The sequence below is a fragment of the Sus scrofa genome, chromosome 2 (genome assembly GCF_000003025.6).
Source record: "Sus scrofa isolate TJ Tabasco breed Duroc chromosome 2, Sscrofa11.1, whole genome shotgun sequence".
In the NCBI taxonomy this organism is placed as follows: domain Eukaryota; kingdom Metazoa; phylum Chordata; class Mammalia; order Artiodactyla; family Suidae; genus Sus; species Sus scrofa.
Genome location: NC_010444.4, coordinates 78,100,229 through 78,115,632, shown reverse-complemented (window position 1 = coordinate 78,115,632; position 15,404 = coordinate 78,100,229). Strand labels below are relative to the sequence as shown.

Genomic DNA, 15,404 nt, shown 5'->3' with positions numbered 1-15,404 from the left:
CCAGGTGGGCACTCAATCATTGAGGTAACTCTGGGCACACGCTGCACCTCTCTTGTCCTGCCCTAGTCCATGGTCTGTGATGGAGGCGGTCCTAGGCTTCTGCTCAGGGTGGTGAAACTTGGGGAGCTGGCAGCAGGGACCCAGCCTGGGCTGCACTCCCAGGCCCATGGGCTACTGGTGCTCAGGGCCTGAGCCAGCATTTGGCTCTAGTGGTGGGGACAAGGTGCTGTCACTTTATCCATAAAGTAAACATTGGGGGAGTGTGTTCCTTGTTCCCTCAGAAGCCAGAGGGGGTGCTTCTCAGTTGGGGAAACCCAAGTCCTGCATCCTGGTCCTTCCGGTGCCATCTGCTGGTGGCTTTGGGGGACTCCACAGCTGATGGGGAGAAAGGGCTGCTGCCCTTTGTGTGCCCTGTCCAGTGGCCTCGTGAGGCTGATCTGGCAAGAGGACGGCTGGAATAAAATCTTCATGGATAGCTGAGACTTAGCCAAGAACTTCATTATAACTCAAGACTGGCATCAAATTTATTATTATCTTTTGTTAAATATTTTATCTTTTCAGAGAACATGTTCTACAGAGGAAGGTAGGGTAGGTTTTCTTCCCAGGACATGTTTGTGTGTGCAGTTATGTGAAAGGAAGAGAGGTGACACAAACAGGTGGTACACATGTGGGGGGAGGGGGCGTCCGAAGCCCCAGGGTCCTGCACCCAAACTGCACACATTGCTCTTCTGATAGATAATGGCTTTTGAACTTCCACCAGGTAAACCTGCAACCCAAGCCTTACAGTCAGATGACATCAGAGGAGGAGGATCACTGGGGACACACCTGCATTCAATGTATCCTAAAGGAACAATACACAATGGTGTGGGGGGGAGGGGTCCGCTGGGCCAGCCCCTGCTCTCTTCACAGCGCCTGTCCTGCAAGCGTCTCATGGAGTAGGGGTCGGTGTCAATCTCTGTGGTGCTAACTGGGACAAGGGGCCTCCCAGGTCGGGGGTTGCGGGTGGAGAGGCAGTACGAACTAGGATGGAGCACCCTGAGGAAAACAGCTCCAGCCTCCAGAGGATCCTGTGAGGGCAGAGGCTTGACCTTCCAGGGCACGGATGTCAGGTACAGACTAGGGGGCAGAAGACACGGCCTCCCTGGGGTTATAGGAACATCTGACGATTGCCTCCTGGCACAGAGCAATGCTGGTGGGTCCTCTGGGCCAGCCCCAAAGCCTTCTTCAGTGGAACCCATGGTGTTTGCTTCTCATAAGGCTCTTCACAGCTTGGGAGGTGCCTCAGGTGACAGATCCAGGCCCCAGAGGGAAGAACCTGGTGTTTCTCAAATGGGACATTCTGGACCTTCAGGTGATTCTTCCAATTCTGGGCTAGGAGGTGGGGCTGGGGACCATCTCGAAAGAGGTGGCCACAGTAGGGTCTATTATGATAGCACTTGACTTGACTCGGGATGGTGGGGATCAGAGGCAAGAATCATCCAGATTCAGGAAGACCTTCCCTGGGCTCCCTTCAGGCTGAAGCTTTAAAAAGTAAATCCCTTTAGGCTGAAGTTCTAATGTAAAAAGCCAATGATGCAAAGTTCTCAACACTCAGGAGAAGAAGGCAGACTGTAACTCATGGCTTGGCACTGCAGAGACGCCTGCTCTGGGCTCTGGCCAGGTTCAGGAGAGGACCTCCCCTTCTTGCCCCACACAAATTCCTCATTCATTACTTTGAGCTGGAAATACAAGTGCCCTCTCTTCAGCCCTGGAGAAGCGAGTGAAGAAAGCTGATCCCAAGGGAAGGGAGGGCTGCGTGGAGGGGGCTGAATTTGGGGTGGAGGCTGGGAGACACAGTTCAACCTCCATCACCATACGACCCTCAGACCCTTGTATTTCTCATAAGAAATTAGGGATCACACCACCCATCATGGTGGGAGGAGGCATCCAAAGAGACTGCCTAGGAGCGTGACCAGCTCAGGGTCAGCCCCTGTGGACTTTGAGCTAAGTGGAGTCGGAATCTGAAGGGGAGAAGGGCCCCAGGGGTCTGCAGGGTGGCCTGGGCAGGCATGGTGATGGAGTGCAGGGCAGCCCTGGTGCCTAGATTTTGCTCTTCCCAGCTAAGGAGGAGGAAATGCCTCCTGGCTCGAACTAAAGAAGATGAGTTCCCAGCCTGGGCCTCTGGCCCTCTGCTCCCTTGCCAGGCATGGCCCCCACCGACTGTCAAGAGCCCAGGGTCCAGGGGGGCCTTGCCCAGAGCTGATTTAGTAGCTGTTGTCTGTGAAGAAGGGCACATGGGTGGATGGGGTGCTGTCGCCCTCCTCTTGTGGCCCTGCCAGCTCCCCGTACTCGCTGTTGTAGAACACCTGACCCCGGGCTCCCCGGTCTGGCCGCCGCCACCGCCCTTGGGGGTCAGGGTGCACTGCAGTCACATCCGCATTCCTGCCAGGTCCTTTACAGCTGCCAAGACAAGGAAGGTGGTGTCAGTAAGAAAAGAAGAGAGCTTGGAGCTGGGTCAGGGTTTGATCCGTATCACGAAGGACACAACCAGAGCCTCGAGTGGGCGCAAAGCCAATGGGAACACATACAGACTTGACTTAAACAGAAAAACAAACCCATGTGACTATTGGCAAACACCAGAGCTTTCTCTGTCCCAAGCCTGGGCGTGGGACAATGGAGAAGCCCAACTTCATCCCACTAAACCTACTTCTCTTCCAGTCTTGGCACGAAGCGCATCAACATGGTTCAATGGCTTAAGTGCCTGGGTGTCATCCTTTCTTCCCTTTCCCGCATCCCTCATATCCAGCCCATCCAGGAGTCCTGTCCTTTCTACTCTGCAATACATCCCGGCACTTCTCTCCATGCTTTGCCCCTGCCTTAGAGTGAGAGGCCCATCACTGCACATTCCTCACGGCTCTAGCTCATCTTCCTTCTCCCACTCATGCCTCCCTGTAGGCCAGTCTTCAGAGAACCTTCAAGTTTGACGATGTCCTTAGTCCCCTGGCTGACTTTCCAATGGGTTCCAGTCACTCTCAGAATAAAACCTGGAGTTCCCTTTGTGGCACAGTGGAAATAAATCCAACTAGGGAACATGTGGTTGTGGGTTCAATCCCTGGCCTCGCTATGTGGGTTAAGGATCCGGGCGTTACGATTCGACCCCTAGCCTGGGAAACTCCATGTGCCGTGGGTGCAGCCCTAAAAAGACAAAAACAAACAAACAAACAGAAAGAAGCATTAGCCAGAAACAATTTCTGCCAATGCAATTAGCATTCATTTTCCAAAACTAGTTTACTATTAGAGATCACCCAATAGAATCAATAAAAACACAACTGGAGGCCAAGATGCATGATATGTATGTGGTAACTGTCCCCAGGCATATGACCCCACAACCACCTGTGTTCACGTGCTGCAAACATGCCCTTCACAGCCTGCTGGGAAAATAACAGATAGTTGGTTTAAGGTGCAGAGGTCTTCAATCCCCTCACCCGAAAGGTAAAAAATGACATCAACTATCCTAACATGATACCAAGTCACACCTGTGGTCTAGGGCGCACTATTCAGTGACATCTTCACATACCAATTCCCAAACAACCCATGCAGAAGTCAAGATTTGCTCTGGAGAAACTATGTCAAAGGCACAGGTATCAAAGGTGGAGCTGAATGATCTGAACACGTGTCTTAAGAAAGTGGAAAAGCATTTTATATGATAGTGTAGGTCCTGTCATGTAAACAGCTATGAGCCAGTCAACTGATCAAATGAATGAGTAGACTTTTAACTATTTTATATATACCCTTCAAAGTTTAAATATTCAGAAATATTCAGATTTTGTGTTCTTGTGGGGTTGGTTTTTTTTTTTTGGTTTTTTTTTTTTTGGTTTTTTGGGTTTTTGGGTTTTGTCTGTTTTGTTAAGAGGAGGAAGCTATCTTCTTGGGCAAATAGAGCTCACTATCTATTCAGGTCGCCCTCTGTGCAGGTGCACAGGAGGATTTCTCTGGAACCACATTCCTATCAAAGTAGGGTGCAAGTCAGCTCTGGGTCACGTGATCTGCTGGCTCCTGTGGCCACCAGGCTAAGGGCTGGGGATCAGGGATGGTGCTGGGCTCCCCTGGCTGGGAGAGGGGTGGTAGGTGCCATTGGCATACTGCATCATTCTTGGTTTCACAAAGAGACGTCTTCTGAGCAACTGTCAAATGGAAGAGAGGGTTGGGAACCAGCCCCAGGTGCACTGGGTCAGGACGGTGATGGGGGAGGGAGGTCCTCTGGGGAGGCTGGTGGACTAAGGCCTCAAGTCTCAGGGCCTTGGACGCACAAAAAGGCAACACGGAACTGTGTAAGTGTCAAGTAAGAGAGCGACAGGTACATGCCAGCCTGGCCTCCTTCCCCTGGTCTCTGGCAGGGGAGGAGGCTCCAGACGCCTTACCTGAGCTTGCCTTCTTGTCTGTGTCTGTTCTCCAGCCGCTCAAACTCCTCAGAGGCCAGCACCATCCCACTGTCCGTCTGGTTATCCTGTGCAGAGAGAATAAGCCAAGGCTGTGGGATCCACTGAGGCATAAACCTTCATCGCACCCGACCTAACACTCATCCAGTGGGAAGTGTGGGGGAAATGGGTGTCCACTTGCTCACCAGAGCCTGCAGGTAAGGGTCACACGCCCTCACCTTGGAAGGAGAAACTGAGGCTTGCAGGGGCTGTGTATTGCTACTCAGGAGGGCAGCAAAACTGGGAGGACCCCCACCCCCACCCCTGTAGGGGGACATATAAGGCAGCCATGCAAACGGCACAGGCAGAGCAGGAGCACCAGGAGAAACAAGGAAAGTATCAAAAGAACCTGGCAGCTCACAGTATAGAAAAATGATCCTCAGACTCATGTAGTGGGGCTCTGGCACCCTTAGTGTGCATGGCATGGTTTTCATTTTGATTTACATGGAAGGGAACGGCACTCTTGTCAGAGCTGCCCCCGACTCCCCAACGCCTCCATCAGGCCCTGGGGACATGAGACAGGTCCACACAGCTCTGGTCCAGGGCTCTCACTGTGGCCCCTGCCAGCCAGGTGCTCCAGGTCCGGCTGCCCGGCTCTCTGGCGGGAGTCAGATGTCAGGAAGTCCTAAGGCCAGCAGCACTGACCAGCCCCATCTAGGGAGCCTGGGAGGCTGCCTGTGCTTTTATAAAATGGACATGCTGGCTGCAGCCTCAGGGAGCTGTGAGACATCTACTCTGCTTGACCGCATCTGAGGACACGGGTGGTGTTCCCGTGCCTCTTACCCCAGCCTCCTCCTCGAGTGACACCAGCTCCTTCTCTCTGGCCATGGGGCTCAGTGGCCACCCACCCAAGGGGGACCCTGACTCAGACTGATTCCGGGAGAACCATCTGGAAGGAGGAGCCATCTTTCCACTGGGTTTCCACTGAGGCTTCTACCTTGCCGGGAGAAAGTGGGCTGGGGTGCCAGGGAGTGGAGACCCCGTATAAGCGAGGAGGGCACAGGTGGGGGCAGCGGAGAAACGGTGGCACTGCGCAGGGGCTCAGACCCCAATGTGCCTGAGGCACAATGTGGATTTGACGCTTTCAAGGGACAATGGACTCCCTTAGGTGAGCTGGTTTCTGCTGCTGCCTTAGTCCTTCTTAATATCTGACTCCCTGCAGAGAAAGCCCTGGTCCCTGCAGAGGCCTGACCTGGGGTGCATGGCCACCCCCCCACCCCGCTTACTGCCGAGGCCTTATAGGTTGTCGGGGTCATGGGAAATTCTTCAAACGTTTTCATCCTGGAAGGACCCTGGGTCTGAGAACCTCTGGCAAGGCACCCCGGAAAGGACACACAGTTGTAATATCTGTGGAGAGAAAACAGAAAGTACTGGGAAATGTACCCCAGCACCCCTCTTGAAAGCTCTTCCCACCTCTCCTTCTGTGCCCCTCTCTAGGGAAGGATCCTAGGCCTGAGGTGTGAATATGGGGCCTGGACCTGAGTGCTGGTCTGGGCTCCCCCCCCAGCCCCCCCGCCACCCCTCCCTGAGCCATGACTCCTCTCCTGTGCAAGAGGATTGACCCTCCTGAGGCCTCTACTGGGAAGGGTGTGAAAGGTGAGTGTCACACCTAGGCTGAGTGTGACATGGAGCTGGAGAAAGACTAGGGGAGGCCCTTACCCCAGGATGCACCACCCTATGCAAGGGTGGTGGTTCTGGTGCCACAAAGCCATTGCCCGGCCTGCATGCACATGTGTATGCACGTGTGTGTATGTGTGTGCACATTTGGGTGTCTGTGGGGGCTGATGGAAGGAGCCTGGCAAGAACCAGCTGGCTCTACCTGAGTCCCAGGCCTGGCCCTGCTCTACAATGGGGCAGAGGAGGCAGGGAGTCTCGAGTGCTTCTCTCAGTATCACCAATGGGAATGTGGATACGTGACTTTCCTGGAGTATAAATTAGGCCATATGCTAAATCCCAGATACAGGTGAGTGAGTTGCCTGCCCTGCTCCCAGGGGCCCTGACAGTGGCCCTTGGAACCCACTCTTCTCCCTACCCACTTTGTTTTCTTTCCCTGCAGTGTGGAGCTGGCCAGGACACTGTGCCTGAGATGGCCTGCCCTTGAAATTGAAGGGGGCCTCTCAGGGGCTAGGAGTGCAGACCGAGAGAAGAATCCAGGAGGTACAAAGAAAAGCAAAGTCACAAGGCCACGTGGCCTTGGATGGGTCACAAAGCTGAGCAGGCCCACCAGGGCATCACTGATCCCGGCACTGTCATTTAAGGTTACTCTGCTCTTTAAATTAGTATACAATGGCCTCTCAAGTCTTTGGAGTTTGCCTTTCCTTGATGACTGATGGGATAAAACATACCATGTTCAAACTGCTTTCCCCCTGCCCCAGGAACCCTGGACCAGGGGAGGCTAGCTGACCTGGCAGCCAGGCTGTGCCGGTGCAGGCTCGGTGGGCTGTCCTCAGCGTCAGTGTCTGCCTCGGCGACATGCAGGGCGGTGGTGGACGCCTGCAAGAAGCTGCCCTCCTCTGAGCTCTGAGAGTCGCAGGGTGCCAAGCAGTCCTCCTCTTCCTGGCAGGAATGGCAGAGACAGCCAGGATTAGAGGCCCCTGTGTCTCCTTCAGCAACACCCCCCCCCCTCCATGCATGCAGAATGCAGGACTGCTGGAATTCCTGACCCGGAAAGTTCTGTGCTCAAGGAGCCTGGCAAACTGCCCGCACAGCCCTCCCAGGTGCCTCATTTAAAGAGGAGGCAGGCACAACAAGGGCATCCTCTCTCCAGAGCCCCGGCTGGCCCACAGCCTTAAGAACCAGTGCCAGTACTTCCCACTCTCTTCTTGGAGCAGAACGGTACCCCAAGTGCCAGTCTCCAGCCCCTGAGGCTGGGGCAGCAGGCAGCTCTCCCCTCCCTCCATCAGGTCCCAGGGCACCTGGTGTGACCCTGAGCTGGCTTTGTTCCCCACCCCTGTGGGGAGGGAGATACGAGCCAAAAGCGGGTGTGGGGCAGAGATGCAGAGGGAGGCAGGGGAACACATCACTGCTCTGTATAGACGAGGCTCTGCGCAGGCTCCCTGAGGACCAGCCCGGGGCTCCTTCGTGGGCAAAGTTGGGCTCTGACCATCTGTGACAGCCTCTAGGTTGGAGGCCAGAGGTTGCCATCGCAGGACAGGGAGAGTAGGTGCTCACCTGCCGGCTCCCAGCCTGGAGCAGGTCCCCCAGGATCTCCACCAGGTCTGAGAATGCGGGCCTCTCTTTGGGTTCTCCGGCCCAGCAGCTCAGCATGATGCGGCGTCTGCGGGTAGAGCAGGATGCTGGACTGAGGTCTGAGTGCAGCTCACATCCTACACCAGCAGACCCCAGCGCCCCTGCTTAACCTCCATCCCTCACACCCTCTCAGCCTCTCCCTCCCTCCGCAGGGCTTAGGCAGGGCTGTTCGGAGGCGAGCTGTCAATGGACCAGTGGCAGAGTGGCCTCTACTCCCGCCCCTGCCTGCGTGCCCCCTTTTCATGCCCTCTCCCCCAGGCCCACCCACTCATCTGGCCCCCAGATGACTCACGGCTTCCTGGGACTCACATGGCAGGAGTGGCCAGCTCTGGGGCCCTCATCCGGGTGCCCTCTTTCAGCCGCTGGCAGAACTCCTCATTGATCTGCACCCCAGGGTACGGGGAGGCCCCTGATGGCAGGAATAGGATGGGGGTGGGGTGAGTGGGGAGCAGACCACCACTGTTCAGCCCAGACCCCAAATCGCCTCTGTCCTGGCCCCCCCATGGCAGGGGTCTCATCCTGCTTCTCCCATCTCCCAGTGCTAGTTCATTGTTTTTGGCTGAGGACAGTGGCACCCACTTGCTAGGGTTGCCATGAGCATCAAGGGCTTTACAGACACGGCAGGGAAAATCCCAGCCCAGGATCCTCAGGGTCAGCAGAGCTTTGCTGAGCCTGTTGATTGGCCCCGTCACAGTGAGCCTACTTTGGAGAGGCCTGCTCTAGTGCTTCCCTAAGTCCTGTGGCTCGGCCAGCAAATAGGCCCTGGACCTAACCCTCCCAACCCCCCAGCCCCGCAAAGATCTTGTCTCTCCTGAACAGGGAAAAAAACAGCTCCAACAAGCCACGGAGCAGCAGGGCGAACCTTTAAAGACTAGAGCTCTCTCCCTCCCTACCTCCTGGCTGGCCTGTGGGGGATGCACAGGCTACCTCCTTCCTCTCACTGCATCTCCTGACACTGCCTGCTTACACCCTGACCACCTCCAACATGCAGGGCCCGTGGGCCTGGCTCCCCCCTCGTCCTGAACCACTGTCCTCTCAGGCCCACCTGCCTCTACCCCAGCCTGGCCCCTCTTGGCCCCTCTAGCTCACACACAGCACCATCTTTCTCGTGCTCTCCACGCTTTTTTTTTTTGGGTCTTTTTGTCTTTTTGTCTTTTTAGGGCCACAACCACAGCATATGGAAGTTTCCAGGCTAGGGGTCAAATTGAAACTATAGCAGCTGGCCTACACCACAGCCACAGCAATGCCAGATCCTTAACCCAATGAGCGAGGCCAGGGATTGAACCCGCATCCTCATGGACACCAGTCGGATTCACTAACTGCTGAGCCACGACAGGAACTCCTCCATGCTCTTTTATGTGTTGTGACAGCATTGGCCATGGTTGCCATTCAGTGTTTCCACTTTTCCACTTGTTCACTGCCTCACCCCTACCCTGGTGGCTGGGTGGTGGGGGAGGTGGGGAGGCGGAGGACTTCATCTTGGTCCCAACAAGAGCCCAGATTCCCATGGGGCTCGCACAGGTGTGGTCACTGGTCTCCTCCCAGCCGCTCCCCAGCCCCGAGAAGGCAGGGGCAGCGTCCCTAACAGCAGGTGAGGAAGGGGCCAGGCCACGGAGGGGGCAACCTGCAGGAACTCATATGGCCTTTCTCTCCAGGACCTATGGTGAGCCCAGGGGCTGCTGAGTGAATACAGGCCTCTGCCCTGGCCCTGGCTGGAGTGCCCTGCTTTGCAGCGGTGGTGCCAGGATGGCCCATGCTGGAGGTAAAGGGGAGAGGTGGGGGCTCTCCACCCACCTGCCTGGGAATGACCTGGGCTACCTGTTCCAGGTGCGCACCTCCAGGCTGTGCAGCGGGGCAAGGGATGTGACCCGGAGCCTGTCCTCCTGCCTTCCCCTCCCTGGGACCCTGCCTTGCACTCACCCAGGGAGAAGATCTCCCAGAGGAGCACCCCGAAGGACCACACATCGCTCTGCGTGGTGTACACCTTGTCGAAGATGCTCTCAGGGGCCATCCACTTCAGGGGCAGCCGGGCCTGTGGGAGGGATGGGTGTCCCCAGTGGGGGAGGGAAGAGAGGGAAGAAGCCAAACCTTCCGGCATCTCCCTCCTGCCCCCAGTCTCCCCAGGACTCTGGAGTCACGCCCCAAGAAAGTCTTCTGGTCACGTCCACCCTGTGTGTGTTCAGATAGCTCCTGTGTTCAGACTTGCCCTGTTCCCTCTCCTGCATCCCTCAGGTGCCTCGTGTCTTCCTTGAGGGCTTCTGTCCTGCTACTCTTCTCCTGGGTCCCTCTGGGCCCTCCTTCCCCTGTGCTCTCCCAGGGATAACTTGTAGCCCCTCCTCCAGCTCCAGACCCCTGGCGCCGGCACCCTGAAGAACCTGCTTCCCTGCACATTCTCACAAGCTCCACCTCTCTCCACTCACTCAAGTCCCCTCACTGGAACGCTGGCATCATCCCTGACCCCTCCTGTGGCTCCTGATGTGCCTTCTTCCGTCCTATGGCCTCTACCTGGGAGCCCTGAGGGCCATGGCCCTTCCTGACTAGCCTCTGCCTCCACCCCAGCACCCCCGCTCCCCTCTCCTCATAGCGGGGACCCACCTCCCCCATCACCCTCCCTCCAAACCTCTTCCTTCCCCCAGGGCAAACCCCTAGCCAGCTTTGGATGCTCAGATGCCTGACTGGCCACCTCTGAGCACCACCAACAAGACACGTTGCATCTAGTACCCAGGTTCTTTTCTGTGACCCTGCTACACCACATCTGTCTGCCTCTAAGAAAACACCACATGGGGTCCGCCTCTGCATGCCCAGCCCCCGTGGGCCAGGCAAGGAGAGTCAGTGCTCAGTTAATGGGCCAAGGTGCAGGGCCAAACACAAGCTCCAAATTGGAGCTTGTCCTGCTCCAGGTCCCTCAGTAGGGTCACTAGCGTCCCTGTAGCAGAAGCCCTCAGACCTTCCATGTGGACAGCAGTGAGTCCCCCACCCTGCTCCATCCCCCACCTTCCCTCCACGGCCTGCACTCACACTGCCCTTGCGCACGTAGTCAGGGTCTTTGTAGATGTCCCGAGCCAGGCCAAAGTCACAGATCTTCACCACATCACTTTCTGACAGCAAGATGTTCCGAGCGGCCAGGTCTCTGTGGATGCACTAGGAGTGCGAGGAGGTGCCATGGAGGGATCAGGGCAAGCCTCTGAGGCCACACCCACACCTGGAGCTCCAGGGTGCCCCACCTGAGCCCTGCTCTTTGGGGGCAGATTCCATCTGCCCCCATGACCCGCCACGGACAGAGCACGTGGAACTGTGGGGACAGCAGAGGAGGCTGCGGGGTGGGAAAGATCGATGCTATAGCCAACTCCCTCTGACTCGAGATCTTGGGAAGCCAATTCTACCCTTTGGACTCAGTTTTCCTCCTCTGCAAAGTGGGAGAGATGCGCCTTGACCACAGCTAGCTTGGCATGCTGGTGGGCATGCTGGTGGCTGAAGAGGCCTTTCTCCCCTCTGAAGAGTCACCTTGCGGGAGGCCAGGAACTCCATCCCTCGGGCCACCTGGAAGCTGTAGCAGACAAGGTCCTCCATGGTCAGTGGGCTCAGCCACAGGTCCTCCGCTGCACAAAGGAGTGAGGCTGGCTCAGGAGGGGTCCCTCCATGTGATTCCCATCTTCCACCCAGTTCCAAAGGGAGTGCTTGTTCACTGGGCCTGGCTGCGTCCTTCTTGGCTGCACAACAACCATGCTGCCTTCTCTCCTGCCCCTCAGCCTCCATTATCTCCGTGACACCCACTAACTACTCCCAGAGCAGGAATACTGTTGCTACACTGGACCTTCACCCCCACTACTTTTTTTTGTTTGTCTTTTTAGGGCCGCACCTATGGCATATGGAAGTTCCCAGGCTAAGAGTCAAATCAGAGCTGTGGCTGCTGGCCTACACCACAGCCACAGCAATGTGGGATCTGAGCCGTATCTGCAACCTGCACCACAACCTGGATCCTTAACCCACTGAGCAAGGCCAGAGATGGAATCTGCGCCCTCATGGATACTAGCTGGGTTCCTTACGGCTGAGCCAGGACGGGACCTCCCACCCGTGTTTCTTCTGCCCAGACTGCTCCCTGCCCTGTCTGCAAGGCAAATTCCAATTCATCTATAGATGCCCAAAGCAAACATCAAAGGTCTCTGTGAATATTGTCCCTGAGGGGTCCTCCCTTCCTGAGGTAGAGTGCATCACATGCTCTCCCATGCAAGCCCCTTGAGCAGGGCCCCGGGTTGGCTTAGCCCAGGGTCCCTGATCATAAAGTGTGATCCTTCCAACCATCTTGGCCCAGGGGAAGCCAGACTCTTACCTTCTTGGACCAGAGGGGCCCGCCCCGCCCCGCCCTTGCCCGTGAGGAGCTTCGTGAGGAGGGCCCTGTCGCTGGTCCCTGGCCTCCTCCTGTCAGCCTTGGCGCTCTCCACCATGGAGCGGAAGCGCCTTCGCTGCTCAAGGGTCTTCTCCTGCAGATGCACAAAGCGGGTCCGGGGGTGGGACAGGGGGCGCTTCTCATTTAGAGCCGAGGCACAGGCCCTTTTCCCCAGTCCACCTAGGCTCCCTGCCGGCTCATCAGCAGAGCTCTGGCCCCTGGCTGGGTGACCACCTACCGCGTAGGGGTTGAAGGCCTCCCGCTTGGCGCGTAAGAAGTTGGACAGGTTGCCGTACTTGCAGAACTCCACAATCACCATGAGGGGGCCTGGGACAGGACAGGAGCTTGGTGACCGAGGGCGCGCTGTTGGGAAGCACCGAAGCCAAAGCACCGCACTGCCCTCCGGAGTCCAGCCTCGTGCCCGCCCATTCGCAGCCCCACAAGCCCTTCCCACCCGGGAAGCCAGAGCAAGCGGTCTGCGGGCCTCGCCCTCCCCCCTGGGCGCCCGAGCTCTTTACCGTTGGGCTTGGTGCATGCCCCCAGCAGGTTGACCACGTTGAGATGGTTACCGATGTGGATTAAGATTTTGAGCTCTGACATCAGGGCGCGGTGCTCGCTGGCTGTGGCGCCCTCTGGAGGGAACATGGGGGCTTCGCATGGTTCACCGCGCCTAGACCCAGACTCTGCGCTGCTCTCCCTCTGGGTCACTAGCTTAGCTGAGGCTTGGCCAGCGCTCTTGCTGGTGAGGGCAGAGGGTCCCCAGCACGTCCCGCCTGCCCCTCTTGAGGGTTTAGGTGAGTCTGATAAGTACTGCTCAGAGGTGAGCCCCAGGCCTGGTGACTGATTCCCACCAGTTCGCCGAAGAAACTTGGGTAAGACTCTGGCTCTGAACAGGCTTCCCCTCCTGCACCAGGACCCCACCAGCCCACCCAGAGCTGCTGCTCCTCACCAGCTCAGCCGTCCCTTCTACCCACTGACCCCACACCTTTCAGCATCTTCACCGCCACAGTGTCACAGCTGCTGCCTTTGTTGATGCCAAAGGCCGAGGCTTCCACCACCTTCCCAAAGGCTCCATGACCAAGGACTCGCCCTGTGGGGACAGGGAGCGGGTTCCAGGTGAGCTGTATGGGGGTAAGGGTGGAGAGGATTGGGCAGCAGGGACAATCCCTGCAGAGGGCCAGGAAGGAAGGCCCAGGAGGGAGAGGAAAGTTGGGAGCCCCTGTGCCAAACAGGAAGTGCATGGGGAGTGGGAGCGGGAAGAGAGTGAAAGGAGAGGCAGACAGGAAGGCCTGCATCCTCTCCCAGCAGGTGTGAAGGGCCCACCCGGCTTAGAGCAGCAGGAAGTGACCTCCAGGGCCTGGGAATCGGGAGCCCCGATCATGGTTCTGGGAATGTATACCCAGATGGACAGGTGGGGCCAGGTGGGGGCCAGGTGGAACTTTTTGGCATGAGTTCTGAGCATGGAGGAATTTCAGGGCTCCAGCCTGCCCAGCCCCCACAGCAGCTGAAGCTGTCTCTGCCCAGAAGGACAGGGTGGGTGTGGGCCTCACCCAGGTGCAGCCGTTCCCGGGGGAACTCCCACTGGCTGGCATCATAGGACAGGTATTCACACTGCTCCTCCAAAGGTACTTCCCCAGGGTCCATGATGATGGACAGGTAGCCAGTCTTGATGTCTGCATGGGTTGGCTGAGGAGAGGGATGGGGACGGCTTATTGATTCGGCCATGTCACCCTGGCTTGAGTAAAACTTTGCCCAGAACAGATGGAATCGCCTTAGGGACTTTCAATACAGGAGGGGCCAGACGAACAGGCAGCCTCTGGTCCTGTAAGAGCCCAGCATGGAGGGGTCAGAGGCCTTCTGGGACACAGGCTTCCGGGACCATATTCCTTAACTTAAGGGCTGACCAGGGTGGGGAGAGAACCCAGGAGTTGCTGGGGAGAGGCTCAGCGGGGGAAGGAGTGCTCACCCTCCTCATGTTACAGAAGATGAGGAGGAGGAGGACCCAGAAGAAGACGGCGATCACTCCGGTGCCAACAAGGATCACGATCTCCATGCTGCCTTTATCTTCGGAGCCTGAGTGGGCAGAAAGGGGCTAGTGTGTGCGTGCGTGAGAGGGGAGAGGGTGCACCCTGAGGGAAGCACCCCTCCTAGTGGTCATGACTTGCAGTGAGGTGGCCACGAGAAGGTGGTGCCGGCAAAGGGTGGGTGGAGGGGCGTGAGGGGGAGGCCGGACCTTCCACCGCCACGCTGGCGGAGGAGTTAACGCAGCCCTTGGCGTTGCACACGCTGCATAGATAGCGGCCTGCGTCCTCCTCGCGCACGCGCCTGATGCTCAGCTTCTGGTTGGAGTCCGTCAGGTCGATTCCTGCAGGGGATTGGGTGGAGTTCGACTAGGTCTGGAGCCGTGGCCTCGTGAACTTCCGGAACCCGCCCTTTACCCGCGTCCACCCCCCTACCGGACTCTTCCGCCAGCAGCCTCTCATCTTTGTACCACACGATGCTGGGCACGTGCGCCCCGGCCACTGGGCACCGCATCTCCAAGGAATCACTCACGTTCACGAGGAGGTCCGTCAAGTTCTGTGTGAGCCGCGGGGCTTCCAGGGCTGGGGGCGGGGCCGAAAGAGAACTAAGGGGAGCTGCAGAAAGAAGGGCGCTTCGAGGTTTAAGCTGGGGGGGTGGAGGCGGGGGCGAGCAAGAGGTGCACCTCCGCAGCGGGGCTGGGAAGGGGACTCTCCTGCTGGTTCGGGCTTGTGAATGGACCACGCAGGCGCGTGCTGGCTGGGGCAGAAGTCTCCCTGGGAAGTGGCGCCCTGACCGACCCGACCCCCATGGCCTTGCCTGCCTCACCCTGCACTGACAGGTACTTCTTATGGCAGTGCTTGTCGTGGCTGCGCCGGTCCTGCACCTCGCACACGTAGTCGCCTTCGTGCTCAAGCGCCACGCTGGGGATGGTCAGGCTGAGTGTGGCGTGGCGCACCCCAGGTGCAGCCTCTTCCAGGCTGGCGGCCAGCGGCGTGGCGAAGAGGTGCACGTTCTTGCAGTCGAGCAGCAGCGGGTTCCCGTGTGCATCATGCAGCATGGACAGGTTGAGGCGGTACCAGCGCAGATGCTCGTAAGTGTAGTTGTCAGCCCGGCAGCTCAGGCGCACGGTCTGGCCCTCTAGGGGCTCCTCTGATGGCTCGGATTCTATGCTGAAGCCGTCAGGAATGGCTGGGGAGGGAGCAGGAACTGCTGTGACCTCGAATCCCTTGTTGTCTCACCTACCTGCCTGCCCAGGTACTCTCTCTTCCTTTCCCATCGGCGACTCACTC

General features: G+C 57.7%; 1 protein-coding gene across 1 annotated transcript in view; it reads right to left on the bottom strand.

Annotated features, from left to right (window-relative positions):
- The window catches only part of FLT4 (fms related tyrosine kinase 4), a 39,130-nt gene continuing 24,221 nt past the window's right edge, over nt 496-15,404 (bottom strand). The window contains exons 13-30 of the mRNA XM_021084312.1: nt 14,941-15,303; nt 14,550-14,696; nt 14,327-14,458; nt 14,060-14,166; nt 13,644-13,779; nt 13,079-13,183; nt 12,612-12,725; nt 12,332-12,420; nt 12,037-12,187; nt 11,211-11,305; nt 10,725-10,847; nt 9,627-9,738; nt 8,016-8,115; nt 7,629-7,734; nt 6,862-7,013; nt 5,684-5,804; nt 4,401-4,486; nt 496-2,439 (exon numbers count right to left, since the gene is read on the bottom strand). Of these exons, the coding sequence (XP_020939971.1) occupies nt 2,244-2,439; nt 4,401-4,486; nt 5,684-5,804; nt 6,862-7,013; nt 7,629-7,734; nt 8,016-8,115; nt 9,627-9,738; nt 10,725-10,847; nt 11,211-11,305; nt 12,037-12,187; nt 12,332-12,420; nt 12,612-12,725; nt 13,079-13,183; nt 13,644-13,779; nt 14,060-14,166; nt 14,327-14,458; nt 14,550-14,696; nt 14,941-15,303 (2,435 nt within the window). The 3' untranslated portion in view covers nt 496-2,243. The remainder of the gene's footprint in view (nt 2,440-4,400; nt 4,487-5,683; nt 5,805-6,861; nt 7,014-7,628; nt 7,735-8,015; nt 8,116-9,626; nt 9,739-10,724; nt 10,848-11,210; nt 11,306-12,036; nt 12,188-12,331; nt 12,421-12,611; nt 12,726-13,078; nt 13,184-13,643; nt 13,780-14,059; nt 14,167-14,326; nt 14,459-14,549; nt 14,697-14,940; nt 15,304-15,404) is intronic.